Below are 14,032 nucleotides of genomic sequence, written 5' to 3'. Positions count from 1 at the left end.
TGAAGTCGCAAAAGCCGCTTTGGAAATTGGAATCAAAAGAATAGGAGAGTGCATGAAAAGGGCATAAATAAATTTTCCTATGAAAAATGGTACAAAGGGTAATAAATAATTTTCTGATTGTTATTAGGAGAGCGAGTATCAATCATAATAGAAGAGGCAATTACAGTATTTCGGTGAACATTATTTGCGATACACTGCCCCATTATGTCAAAAACTGATAGCGAAAGTGACTTTGAAAAATCTAAAGAAGAATTTTTTAGTGATCCTGAAATTGTCAATTACAATGAAATACAAAGCGAAGGTGATGAAGACAATATTGAACTAAGAAATGATGACAATTGTAATATAATATCAAGGTTTCGAAGATGCACAAGACGTCTATCGAGCAGTGATAGTGAATCTTCTCGTGAACTAGTATCAGAGGAATGGATTTGGGAAGAAGAAAATGTAGCCGATATAAAAGGTTTTTCTGAAATATCTGGAATTAATTCTTTGAGCCTGCGTAGACTAGGTGGTAATCCTATGCCTTTAGATGTTTTGAAAGAAGTTTTGAATGAAGATTTTTGGGATACTATAGTAGAAGAGACGAATAGATATGCCAGACAAGTGATAGAAAAAGAAGATTGTGTAAAAAAAAAAAAAAAAAAAAAAAAAAAAAAAAGGTGGTTTCCCGTAAGTTCTGATGAAATGAAAGCTTATATTGCATTATGCATCTTGATGTCGCAATTGAAGAAGCCCAAAAATGCATATGTATTGGTCAAAAAGATATGCAATAACATACTTGCCAACCTATGATACTCAAAAATCAGGAGACTTTCTTAAGAAATCAGGAGATTTTTCACAATGTTAAAAAGACTTTTTAAATGATATAGTTTTTAATAACGAATTAACTTCAAATAGTTACTAATTCTTAAATGCAAGCAACACAAAAATACCTTACACATAAAAAACATTTTTATTACTTGCATCGTTTAAGGGGGGGGAAAGACACTTTAATCAGTTTTCGTACATATGTTATAAACAGTGGCAGATTTTGCTTTTGTTAAGAAAGAAACTTCATAATTTTGTTCATAGCAATTGCCATGTAGGCCTGCTTTTGCTAATAAAAGTTTTTCTAATGCGTCATCACTAATATCAGTTATGCAGCTGTTGGAACTGTTTCAATTTTTCCTTCCTTTCAGAACTCCCTTCAAGATAATAATAAATATCAACAATGTGTTTATCCACATTTATTGGTAAAGAAGCTGCCCCTTTTTCAGCTGCTAAATTTAAGAGGTGACAGGTGCACCTCATAATCTGCAAATCTGAATCTTCCTTTCTTAAGATGCCTGCAACAACAGTCTTCAAGCCTATTATTAATGGTGCATTATCGGCACCAAGTGCTAAGCAAATTATACAGAGGGACTACATTTTCTTTTAAAGTTTTAATAATTAGCTGTGCTATATTAAAGCCTGTCGAATGCCGTTCTAAAGTGGGGACAGAAAGTAAACTTCACTCAATTTCTGAAGACTCTGGATTAAAAAAAGAAACAAAAATTGGATACAGTTTTGAATCGGTATTATTGCTTCCATTCGTAAAGAGGCAGGAAGGAGTGGTTTTAATGTAATCAATAACTAAAGATTTATTTTTCAAACCCATTTCTTTAACAATTGCACCTGTTTTGGTCCTTGCACTTGAGTATTTCTTAGCGATTTCATTATCGTGAAACATTTTTCTAAATAAAGCTGCAGCACGATCCGATGCATTCAGTGGCAGGTTGTGCTCCAGTAAAAAGGTAGAGAACAGACATTCTGCAATAATAACTTTTCAGTCCTTTGTTTCCGAAAAAAAAATTAAATTTTTCGTTTTTTTCAAAACAACTCATGTTGTCCTTGTGTTTTTGTGTACGCACATGTTTGAGAACATCCACCCTTTCACCATGCAAAATTGAAAAATCGCAATGACAGACAGTACACATCGGAAATTTATTACATTTCCTTGAGGAAATAATGGAAGGAAAGTCAACTGTGTATGATTTTTGAAACGTACATGAGTATTTCACCTTTCTCACAGACATAACAAAAGATGATAATTTCTAAAACTATTTCCCGAAGGCACGTGTACTCACACAACTCAGGACAAGATGAACGAAATAACTAAAGAACATACAACTAACAGCTTTGAGCTTGCTTTCTGCTCATTGGCCAATATATGCCAGATAACACTCAGTGGAGCTCGATGCCCATTGGAGAATTGGAAAACGACATTTCTGGATACGTATGCTCTCACTCACAAAGCAGAAATTCTCATCTGATTCGCAAGGTTTTGTTTTAGATATAATCTAGATAAAATTCAATTGCTTTCAGATGTCCAAAATCACTTTTTTTTTTTTTTTTTGTTCATATAACGAAGTATTAAGCCAAGTTCCATGAAAATCGTGAGAAATTTTAAGAATAAGAAAAAGTCGAGAGAAATATATTGTAAATCGGGTTGGCGGGAGAGTGGTTGAAAATCAGGAGTCTCCCGCCTAAATCGGGAGAGTTGGCAACTCTGCAATAAGTACTCCAATTTTTGCCAGCAATTTTGCGATAGGTTTTTTGATATTTCAAGCTTTCTACATTTTATGGATAATGAAAAGGAAAATAAAGGTGACAGAATAAGAAAGATTAGAAATATAGTGGATTACCTAAATAATAAATTTTGTTACCTTTATACTCCTGATAGTGAAGTAGCTATTGATGAATCACAACCAAAAATTATAGCCATTCCACATGCAAATATTTTCTCAAATAAATCCGTACCCAAGGGGTTAAATTAATCAGTTTTGACTGACGTTGCATTTTTACAACAATTTGTATCTTATGTGTAAATACATATATATTTTCCTGTGACACTTTTCTTTTAATTAAATCCATCAAGTTGCCGACTGACACTGAGAAAAACTATGTTATTAATGACTACAATAGCATCTGTTTGTAATTCAAAAGGAAAGAGAATTCCAGTTCGTGCTATTATTGATAACAGCAGCATATCCATGGATGCCAGCTCTCCTTTTCAAATGTCGCTAGATACACTAGCAAAAATAGCTAAAAAGTCACTAAATTCAGAAGGATTTTCGTTAAAAATAGTAGCTAAAATTTTAAAAAAAGTATAATCCATATTCCATAGTAGGTTTTGTTACTCGTCATTTTTTAAACTGAATCTTCATAAAAATATAAAATAATATACCAATGTTTCTGTGGACTATCAAGAAGTTTTCACTGACAACCAGTTGGCGATCGCTGGGCTAAACTATGATAGATTTATTACTCATTGCGTACGGAAGGGGGAAGATAATTGATAAAATATGTACTTAATATCCTGTTTATTAGTTAATTTATTTTGATATTTTTTAATTCAGAAATGTCAAACATTTCAGTTGTTCATTTCATATTTTGTATTTTAATTTTTAACAATAATTTAAATTCAGCATACAATTTTAAAAAAAAATCTGAACTAAATTCACTGGATTGGATTGGCTTATTCTATCTAGACGAAGTGCATGAAAGTGCTTAAACTGAGCTCCATCCCAGTGTGAACTTAACTAAAATAGATTAGCAAATTAGTATCTTCATAATTAATAGAAAATGTGCAAATATACTACAACAAAGCACATAGAAGTTTTTAAGTAACCTAAAGAATTATGTTTCAAAAAACCAAAATTTTTATTAGGCAGATGAAGTCTTAAAATGGTAAGTTAAAAGATGTATTGTCCAACTCACATAGTGTTGCTAAACTCATTTTTGTAAAATACTTGTGCATTTAAACACTATTCAGTATGCCCATACACAATAAAATTAGAACTGTAAGTTTGCAAACAAATTTAAGTAACATACAGAATGACCATACAGTTAGCAAACAAAAGCACTTAATGTTATTGCTCCGTGTAAAAGAGAAAAAAATAAACAGACTTACGTCATTTACAAAAAAGTACATGGTCATACTCTAAATTAAAAGTTTGAAATCAGGTCATATTTAAAGTGCATATTAATTGAATTTTATGTTGCTTAATGTAATTATTTTTCACCTTTTAAGTCTCATTTATTATATACCACTAATAAATAACATATGGTGTCCCAAATAAAAGAATTCTGAAATCAAAACAAAAAAAGCATGCCAATTTGATTTGTGATACTGAAAAACACATTTATTTTGCATATTTGCCCTTTGTTAATTCTAAGTAGTAGAGTAGAGAATCTTGTTAATGATTGTCAACTCTTATACAAAGCATATATTTTTTTTAATTTACCAAGATGAATTTCAAACTAAATTTCATGTTACATGATCAATAAAGGCCCTTTTATCAAACTTTTTTAAAAGTGGCATCAGTCTATGTAAAAAAAAAAAAAAAAAAAAAAACTTATGTTTACAGATAGCAGGAGATTAGTTCCAACATTCATACAGTGAGACTTGTGTTTGTGTGCTTACAGATGCCATAACATAGTATGTTGTGTAAGGTATGTCTACATAACATCATACACATTAATTAAAACAATATTGTACTGAAATTTGATATGAACATACTTTTATTTGGAACAGTACAGTTTGGCCTTCATTAACAACATAGATAAAGGAAATGCAATTTTTAAGTGATTTACACATTTTCATTAGATGATGTCTGCTTCTCATCATCTACTAAGTTCAATAATTCATTAAGTTCTAATATATCAGAATTTAAATACACAACTTTCCACTAGAGTGCTTTTGATCATCTGCAACTGCTTTATTATTATAGTCACTGAATACACCATTTTCATTCTTGGCAATTAAGTAATTATCTTGTGCACAATTCTTTTCAGTTTCATCAACAGAATTCAAAATACTCTCATATTCCATGCATCATTCACATTGTGATTCAACACCATATTATCAGTATCCAACGGTTTATCATAGTTTTCAGACACTGTATTCACTTTATCAATTAAAATCTGAGAACTTGAAAATTCATTACCTCCATTCTGACTAAACATTTGTGTAGGTGTAATTTTACTATCATCGTTTTGGTTTACATTAAAGGTGCTTTCAATCAATGTACCATGTAATGATCTTTTTTTATTAGCAGTAAATAATTTATCAGACATACTACTGCACTGAGAAGGACCTGCATTAACATCACAAGTTAAAGTAACTGAGCTTCCTAGTGGGCCTTCAGTCAATTTCTTTGTCTCATCTTCATCCACTAAATCTAGTAAGGAATCAAGCCCTAATTTCTCAGAATTCATATCAATATCTTTTCTTAATTTATATGAATTTTCTCCACAGTTAGAAGTAATTAAATCATCACAATCACGATCTATATCACTGACCTCATTAATAACCACTTGGTGTTCAATTTGGTTATCAGCTTCCATCCTAGTATCAGAACTCAAAAGTTTATCAAACTCTGGTTGTGGATTTTTGTCTTCATGTGATAGTTCTCGGACCTGCACTGGAGAAGATATAAGTGCATCATTCTGAAAAACTGCATTAGCAGCAGCTAATCTTGCTCTGCGTCTTTCAGCTGCTAACATTTTATTATATTCCATCCTTTTTTTCTGTTCTTCAGTTAAACTCTGAAGTAAAGAAATTATTAGACAATTTTATAAATACATGAATATGAATATACATAAATATGCAAGAAATTCACTTTAAAGAACCTTCACATTTTGAGTCTTTTGATGATAAGAACATTTCATGATTTATTAGTTGTTGTAAGGTAATTTTTTATATGAATGAAAATAAGTACCAATACTTCAAAGGCTAAGAATGGTTAACAGTCTAATTATCTTTTGATAATAAAGTAAACATATCAGTTTTTAAAAATAATCTGAATTATCTTTTAATAATAAAGTAAATATATCAGTTCTTTAAAATAAATAAGTATCAAAATAAATATGTCATGATGTTCCAAAATAAGCAGAAATATGGTTCATAACTGTAGGTTATGCCAAAAGGCATAACCTATAGTTAGCTTGGAATTTCCAACACCATCAATTTGTGGTAGAGTTTATTAACATCAGTGTGTAGCCTATTAACATAAATCTATGTAAAGTACTTTGGAGTAATTTGCTTACAATTCCTACTAATAGCGCCCTGTGATTTCCGTGATTGGTGGCTACAAAGTGCAAAAATTGTGAATTAAATGTTTATTGTTGGAAAAAACTGCAAAGACCATTTCTATGTTTTGTCTAGAATTTAAATATGATACTTTGAGTAAATTACTACAGTATGAAAGTTTTTCCCATTTTGAAAACATGTTAGTTGAAGATATGCTATGACCTAGCAGTCCATCAACAAGCAGAAATGAGGAAAACATGACAAAATGTCCTTTTATGATGAAATAAATTTGTCATGGAATTCCCGCTAGAGAATTTTATCAGAAAATTTGTGGACAAGATGCTTGTCTGCCAAATTTGTGTCCCACACTCACACAGAAACAGATAGACAAATGCATGAATGTCTGAAATAACTTAAAGTAGGAACAACATAATGACCAACAAAACAAGCATCAAGTTTTTTTTTTTTTTTTTTTTTTTTTTCCCCTCTCTAATGCCAGGCACTTGCCTATGCTGGCATCATCCACTCCTGAGGCCAGATCGGTGGTCTCTTTATTATGGAAGCACCTAATAGGTTGGCCACTGTTACCTCCTATGAAGGGACAGACAATTTTACACCATGCCTTCTCCGGAATTCGAACTGGGCCCTTCGGTATCACAGTCAGACTCTCTTAACCACAATACCGTCTGGGCGGCGCATCAAGATAGTAAAAGAATACAAATTCCTCAAGAAAGCATATTAACACATTTATTGCGCCAATGATGCGCCTTTGCCCTACTCTTTGTAAATTTTATGAAAACAAAATAATAATATGGACTGGGATAAGCAGGAAATTTAATAAGTTACTGAACATGCTGCAAAAATTTAAGAAACACCTTGTAGAGAGGAAAAGTTATCTGATCACTAATGCTCAGTGAATTTCCTTGGAAGACAAGATATTTCGTTTATAGTGATGGAAGTTTTAAAATCAATTAGTATGCGTGAAGACAAAATTTGTTTCTTTGATGAAAATGGGATCGAAAAAATAAATTATATCTCCAGGACAAACACTGAGCTGAAATATTTATTGTGATATTTTGCAAAGATTATCTAAAAGCATGTGAGAGAAACAGAACTGTAAACCAGAGACTCATTTCAACATCACTACTATGCTCAGCCGACATGGCTCTCTTAATTCAACAATATTTGAAGATGAATAACATGCTGCTTATGTCTCAACCACACTACTCACCAGATCTTGCTCTGTGTTACTTTAATACTGAGTCAATTAAGTGATGTGGATGAAGTGAAAGAAAATTCTGGTTATTTTGGATTAATCCTTCATATTGTTGAGAATTTTGTATACATATAAAAGCCTATTTGAATACTTGACATTAAATTGGAACACAAACCCAAAGTGCGTCTTACATAACTGAGAAAAAACTAGAACATTAATCACTGTTGCCACTCACTTGTAAATAATTGCATAAATAAAAATTACCCCTCAACCGTTTCCCTTAATTTTTATTGTCTTTTATTAAAATTTAAAAAATTAATTAAGTTTACACTATAGTGCTTGTTTAAATAGTCTATCTTGTCTTCGTCAGCAAAAAATATTTAATACTTAATCTGGTATTTACATATTACCACAAACACCTTGATGCAGTTCCCCGAATTTTACAGAAGAAAAAGAATGATGACTTATAATTACAAAGAATTATTTATTACATAAACATTACATATTTTATTTAGGTATTTATTATTACTTAAAAAAACACTAAACCCTAAAAATATTGATAATGCTTGTAATCATGAAGTGGCAAATCAATTATAAAGACTAAGGATAATCATTCTACTGGCTAGAAGCATAAGTTTTGAAATTGAATGAATAATTTGAAGAAGCAATTTTTAACTTGCTATCCTCTTAACTTGTAGCATGCCATACAAAAAGACTTAAGCCTGAAAGATAAGGATAAACTTTTAAAAGATTTTGATGTTTTCAGTAATTGCATCCAAAGAAAAACTACATTTAACCTGGGAATTTCCTAAACAACATCATGCAATTTAATTAAACAAGGAATTATAATTAATGAGGAACTAATAAAAAATGAAAATGTGTTTAGGAAATTGACAGATATTGAAACTGCTTTCCAAGAATGGTGCAAAAAAGACAGGAAATCAACAGATATTGAAACTGCTTTCCAAGAATAGTTCCAAGCTACAAAACTAAAATTGTTTCTTTTCTAGAGCTTTTTTCACTAATTCGCCAAATGCTAGAAGAGAATTTTGTATCAATTGACAGATGGCTCACAAGTTGGTGAAAGAGAAATCCAACATTGTTCATCAGAAACTGCATAGTGAGAAGGAAGAGCCAGATTATATGTAGATAACAAATGGATAAAAGATGTTTTACTTACAGTGCTAAATGAATACCAGCCACCCAAAATTTATATGCACATGAAATTAAACTTTGTTACAGAACATGTTGTAACAGAATGCATGTTAATATTTAAAAGTGAATCAGCAGTTCATTTAAAAAGCTAAACGAATGAGTTACACAGATATGGATTATTTATTTGTTTATGTAGCTCCAACAGAGGGCCTTCATAAGCTAGATAAGATCATTACGCCTCTGAGAGCACAAACTTGATAAGCTAGCAGATGAAATTCCAAGAATAGTTAAGGAAGTGAAGTAAAGAAGGGGAGAGATTACTATCTCCTGTAATGCAAGGATATTAATCAAATGGAAAGTGGTGAAAGACAAAAGTTATGCCATGGAAGAAAATAAGTAAAAGGCTATAAATCCAGGCTAGGTTATGAAATTTTGGTCTCTAAGCATATGGGTGTCCTTAGTTACCAACTCATTCCAGAAGATAATTTGGTCAGACCAAATCATCTCCTGGAATTTTTTTCGCAACTAAGGGCTTCTGAAAAATTTACGACATGGTCCACTATTTTCAATTATCAAGTTGTTCCCAGATTTTCCATTTGAAGATTTTTCAAGTCATCATAGATCAGTTTGTTTCTAATCACATAATCAGCATGTACAATTCTTTCCAGAATCTTATTCTGTACTACTTGAAGTTCACAGAAGTCCAGCTTTGAGAATGAAGGCAATGCGGGAGATGTATAGCATAAAATTGGCTTTATAGTTGATAGTAAATCATCTCTTTTTGCTAAAAGAGTGAGTGAGTGAGTGAGTGATTATGGCGCAAAAACCAGAGATGATTATGACGCGCCAAACACAAGATGAGATGATTACAATTGATGATATTAAAATTCAATAAATAAAAACAAGTAGATAAATGTACCAAATCCAGAGGATGAAGTCATAGACACAAGTTAAAAGCACATATTAAAATTCAAGACACAGTCTTCAAAACAAATTACATTAGGTAATAAAAGCCAATCTCTTTTAAATAATAAAATAAATTACAATTGACCTCTCTTCCGATTAAACGGTCGAGAGGTAAGTCACAGCTATTAAAATATTTCTGGCGAACACTATTAAAACATGGACACTCAATTAAAATATGACGAACAGATAAACAAACATTACAATTAAAACAAACAGGCTCATTTTCAGCTTTGAGAAGATAGTTATGTGTGACTCTAGTGTGACCAATTCTGAGGCGAGTCAAAAGAACGTCCTCCTTACGATTTCCAGCAAAATCCCAATGCTCAATTCTAGGCTTGACGTTTCTCAACTTGTTGTGATGCTGAATATCCCAAATTTGCTGCCATTTTTTCCGTATCTTCCCCTTGATGACACAGCAGATGTCTCTAAAAGGGATAAGGCGAGTAGACGGTTCAACAGCATATTTGGCTGCGATGTCTGCAAGCTCATTTCCCTTTATTCCAGCATGTCCAGGAACCCAGCAGTACAGGACTTCATATCCTCGAATCGTTAAATTTCTATGAATTTTGAGAACATCCACTACCACAGGATTCTGAGTGTTGGGAAAAGCTTCCAAGGATTTAAGAGCACTATACGAGTCTGTATAAACTATGAACTTTTTGTGGCAGAGCTTTGAGATGTAAAAAAGACCATAGTATATTGCAGTTAGTTCAGATGTTATGACTGAGAAAGCATGGTGCAGGCATCTGCTCTCAATGTAATCTTCAAATACAAAAGCTATCCCGACATGATCATTTGACTTTGATCCATCTGTGTATATCGGATAATAACTGCTATATCTGTGCCTGTGCTCAGCGAAAAGTTGTTTGTAAACCATCTCGTTAGTGCTCGCCTTTACGTGATGTTTGAAAACATCAAGAAGCTGGATCCGTGAATTTTCCCAAGGTGGAATTTCAAAATTCTGTACTGCTTGGGGGTGCATATCAGAGAGGGAGAGTTCCTCAATGACAGGGCGAACTCTTAAAGGGAAAGTAGGAACACAGGATGGACGTGTTTCAAATAATATGTTACACTCATTATCATGTAAGCACAGCTTATTGGGATGTTCAGGTTGGGATAGAATATTAAAATATTGCAAAAGGGACAATTGCTCACGCCTCAAATAAAGTGATAGTTCGTTAGAGTCAACATATAGGCTCTGTACAGGAGAAGTCCTGAAAGCTCCTGAACAAATCCGCAGACCTTGATGGTGAACAGGATCCAGTTTTAACAAAACAGATGATCGAGCGGATCCATAAACAACTGAGCCATAGTCCAGTCTAGAGCGGATAAGCGCTCTGTAAATGTGAAGCATGGAGCTACGCTCTGCACCCCAGGAGGTGTTCGCCAACACTTTTAAAATATTTAGTGTTTTTAGACACTTCCTTCTCAGGTTTAAAACATGAGAAAGGAAAGTCAATTTTCGGTCGAACGTCACTCCTAAAAATTTTATTTCCGGCGCAACTGGAATAATTGTATCATTGAGATATAACTCAGGTTCAGGATGGAGACCACGCTTCCTACAAAAGTGCACGCACACAGTTTTCTGTTTTGAAAAAGTAAATCCCTGTTTGTCTGACCATTCTTGGATCTTATTCAGAGCCATCTGCATTTGCCTCTCTACATATCTCATGTCTGCCCCTCGACAGCTAATTTGCAGATCATCAACATACAGAGATCCCAAGATGGTCGGAGGAAGTTCTTTCAGTACAGAGTTTATTTTTAAAATGAACAGCGTTACACTTAGCACACAGCCTTGAGGCACACCCTCTTCCTGTTCAAAAGCATCTGACAAAACAGAGCCAATCCTGAGTTGAAAAGTTCTAGAATTCAAGAAATTCTGAATGAAAATTGGTAGGTTGCCGCGCAAGCCACTCTCGTGAAGATCGCGAAGTATACCGTATCTCCATGCCTTATCGTAAGCTTTCTCAATGTCGAAGAATAGAGACAAGGTGACTTCTTTTGACAAAGGCTTTTCGAATAGATGTCTCTAAAAGAAGCATATTATCTACAGTCGTTCTTCCCTTTCGAAAACCGCTTTGATAAGGCGATATAATGTTATTATTTTCCAAGAAGTAGACTAGGCAGCTATTTACCATCTTTTCAAACAGTTTGCAAACACAACTGGTAAGGGCAATTGGCCGATAGTTTGAGGGATTCCTTGGATCTTTTCCTGGCTTAGTAATAGGAATGACAACAGCTCTCCTCCATGCACTGGGAAAAGTACGCTCCTTCCACACTCTATTGTAAAGCGTGAGAAGGGCATTCAGTGACTTATAGGACAGATGCTTTAGCATTTCGTAGTTCACGCCATTGTCTTGCTAAAAGACATTACACAGTAGTTTCCTAGGAGTACAGAAATTTGTCTGGTAACAACACATCCTTTTCCTATGATGTGCTTAACATGAGAAATCCATGAGGGCCTATGGTTAATGGTAACTCCATATAACTTACATTATTTACAATTTCCCCAAATAAGAAGAAATGAATTTATTAATGTGCACTATGGACCCAAAACTTAAGAAGACTGCACTGCTAATTAACAAAAGCATAAAACCTTGATATTTGAAAGTCAAAAATTTACATCTAACTTACCATAGCAACAAAAACTCATGGATGACAAATAGCATTTTTACTAATTATCTTTTGAAATGGAGCAGCAAAATGAAATTGGAAAAATAATCTTACTAAGTAATAGCTGTGCTAAATATACACTTCTCAGCTCTTTATGAAAAACATTAGTGTCCCTTCTTACAAATAGCTTTTAGCATTCAGACAAAGGTATTATAAAAGTTTTCAAATGTCATTAGAGAAAAGATGCTCAGAAAATGATAAACAGAATTGAAGTTTGCGAAAATGCACTTCAAAGGAGACGAGTAAGTTGATATCCCTGTTTGAAGCCATGTATATTGTAATAAATGCAGGTAGTATTCTCTTAAAATCAGTTAAAACTGTTTTCAAAGATATGGCTTTGATACGAGAGAAGCCTTAGAGTAAATGAAAACCATAGCTAATGTTTGAGACATCAGAGAGGGAAGTTATGAAGATTGATTTTTATAATATGTGTCAGTTCTTAAAAATATTGGAACAAGATGTGAAAAACTGAAAGAATTTAAAAAAAAAAAAAAAAAAAACTGCATTAACAGACAGTGTAAATGATACAAAGAAAAAAAAGTGATACATGCGAACATCAATCGAATCTATAAAAGGACTGCAAATTCTAAGAAAAACTCTTGAACTGAAAGGCACTGATCAAAAAATCTACGACCAGTTTTGTTAAAGAATTGGAATTAAAAAATTGTTATAAAAAATTGTCATAAACTGTTGCTGACAATATGAAACATAAATAGAATAATTATTTGCAAAAGGTAAAACTCCATCAAAAATGTAATTATAAAAATATTTTCATAAAAAATTAAAAAATGAATTTGGAGATTACCTAAACAGTTTAGCTTTAGCATTAATTTCTAATTATTTAAATATTAATTATTAAATTAATTGTTAGTTATTATTTTACCTAAAAAGCTTAAATCTGATATCGAGATTCGCAATACACAAATCATCATATATTAAACTCAGCCACTTAATAAGCTCAAACATATTTGGAACAGAAGTGATTATAATACTTTGTGAAATTTGATTTAAAATTTATGTATATCATTTAGTATATTTTTCAGGTTAATAAGTATATGGCAATCTTATCACAGCAAAAGATTCTCTTGTGTAACCACAATGGATAATAAAAGAAGATAATTATTTTGGAGTTTCTTGGAATATGTACTCATGATGGGGCTTGTTCCCTTACTCATGGTGGGGCTTGTTCCCTGTGTGTGTGTGTGTGTGTGTGTGTGTGTGTGTGTGTGTGTGTGTGTGTATCTATATATACTGTTTAATTTTTATACAGTATTTTTTAGGATAATGTTGGAGCAAATTATACTTTGATGAGTTATTACAATATTTTTTTAATTTTACGCTTTATTTTAGTGAATTCTTTATTAATATAAAAAATTAATGGTCTTATATTACTTTTAATTAATTTAATTTGTCCTTATATGGCACTTTTGATTTTTTTTCATGAATTAATAACCATCCAGATATAATTCAGAAACGTGAATCTCTTGAAACTTTTTTGACTGCTCCTTGAAAAAGACCAAAGAATTTTCAACTATTTACAGTACAAAGTCCAAACTCCGGACTTGTCGGGACTTCGGCGATTCCGGATTTGGGATTTTTCCAGATATTTGGGATTTTTCCAGATATTTGGGATTTTTCCGGATCATCAATTTAAATCTGGTAGGATGGCATGCAGAAATTAGAAAATTTAATTACAATTAAAAAGATGAAATAATAATTATGAAATAAAGAGCAATTATCATCTAAAAGGTATCAAAATTTGGAAAAAAAAAAACTTATTTGTTTACTTTAGTAAACATTTCTTACAATGTAAGTTGTTTAAGTTGCTTGATTTTTCGTGCTAATACTTTCTCTTTAATTCTATAAACAGACATAATTTCTTGTTCAGTTACAAAGTTCCACTGTTCAAGTCCTGTAATTGCTGTGTTGAAAATATCAACTAACTTGTCGATTTAAACTTTTTCACT

The 14,032-nt window shown here is 32.3% G+C and overlaps 1 protein-coding gene across 1 annotated transcript in view; it reads right to left on the bottom strand.

Annotated features, from left to right (window-relative positions):
* Positions 1-4,527: 4,527 nt before the first annotated feature.
* The window catches only part of LOC118199867 (uncharacterized), a 36,748-nt gene continuing 27,243 nt past the window's right edge, over positions 4,528-14,032 (bottom strand). The window contains exon 5 of the mRNA XM_035371732.2: positions 4,528-5,571. Coding sequence (XP_035227623.2) covers positions 4,834-5,571 — 738 coding nt within the window. The 3' untranslated portion in view covers positions 4,528-4,833. The remainder of the gene's footprint in view (positions 5,572-14,032) is intronic.

This window comes from Stegodyphus dumicola, chromosome 2 (genome assembly GCF_044657685.1).
Source record: "Stegodyphus dumicola isolate Sdum_Otavi_A_Nest chromosome 2, ASM4465768v1".
In the NCBI taxonomy this organism is placed as follows: Eukaryota; Metazoa; Arthropoda; class Arachnida; order Araneae; family Eresidae; genus Stegodyphus; species Stegodyphus dumicola.
This window is presented reverse-complemented; position numbering and strand designations above follow the sequence as displayed.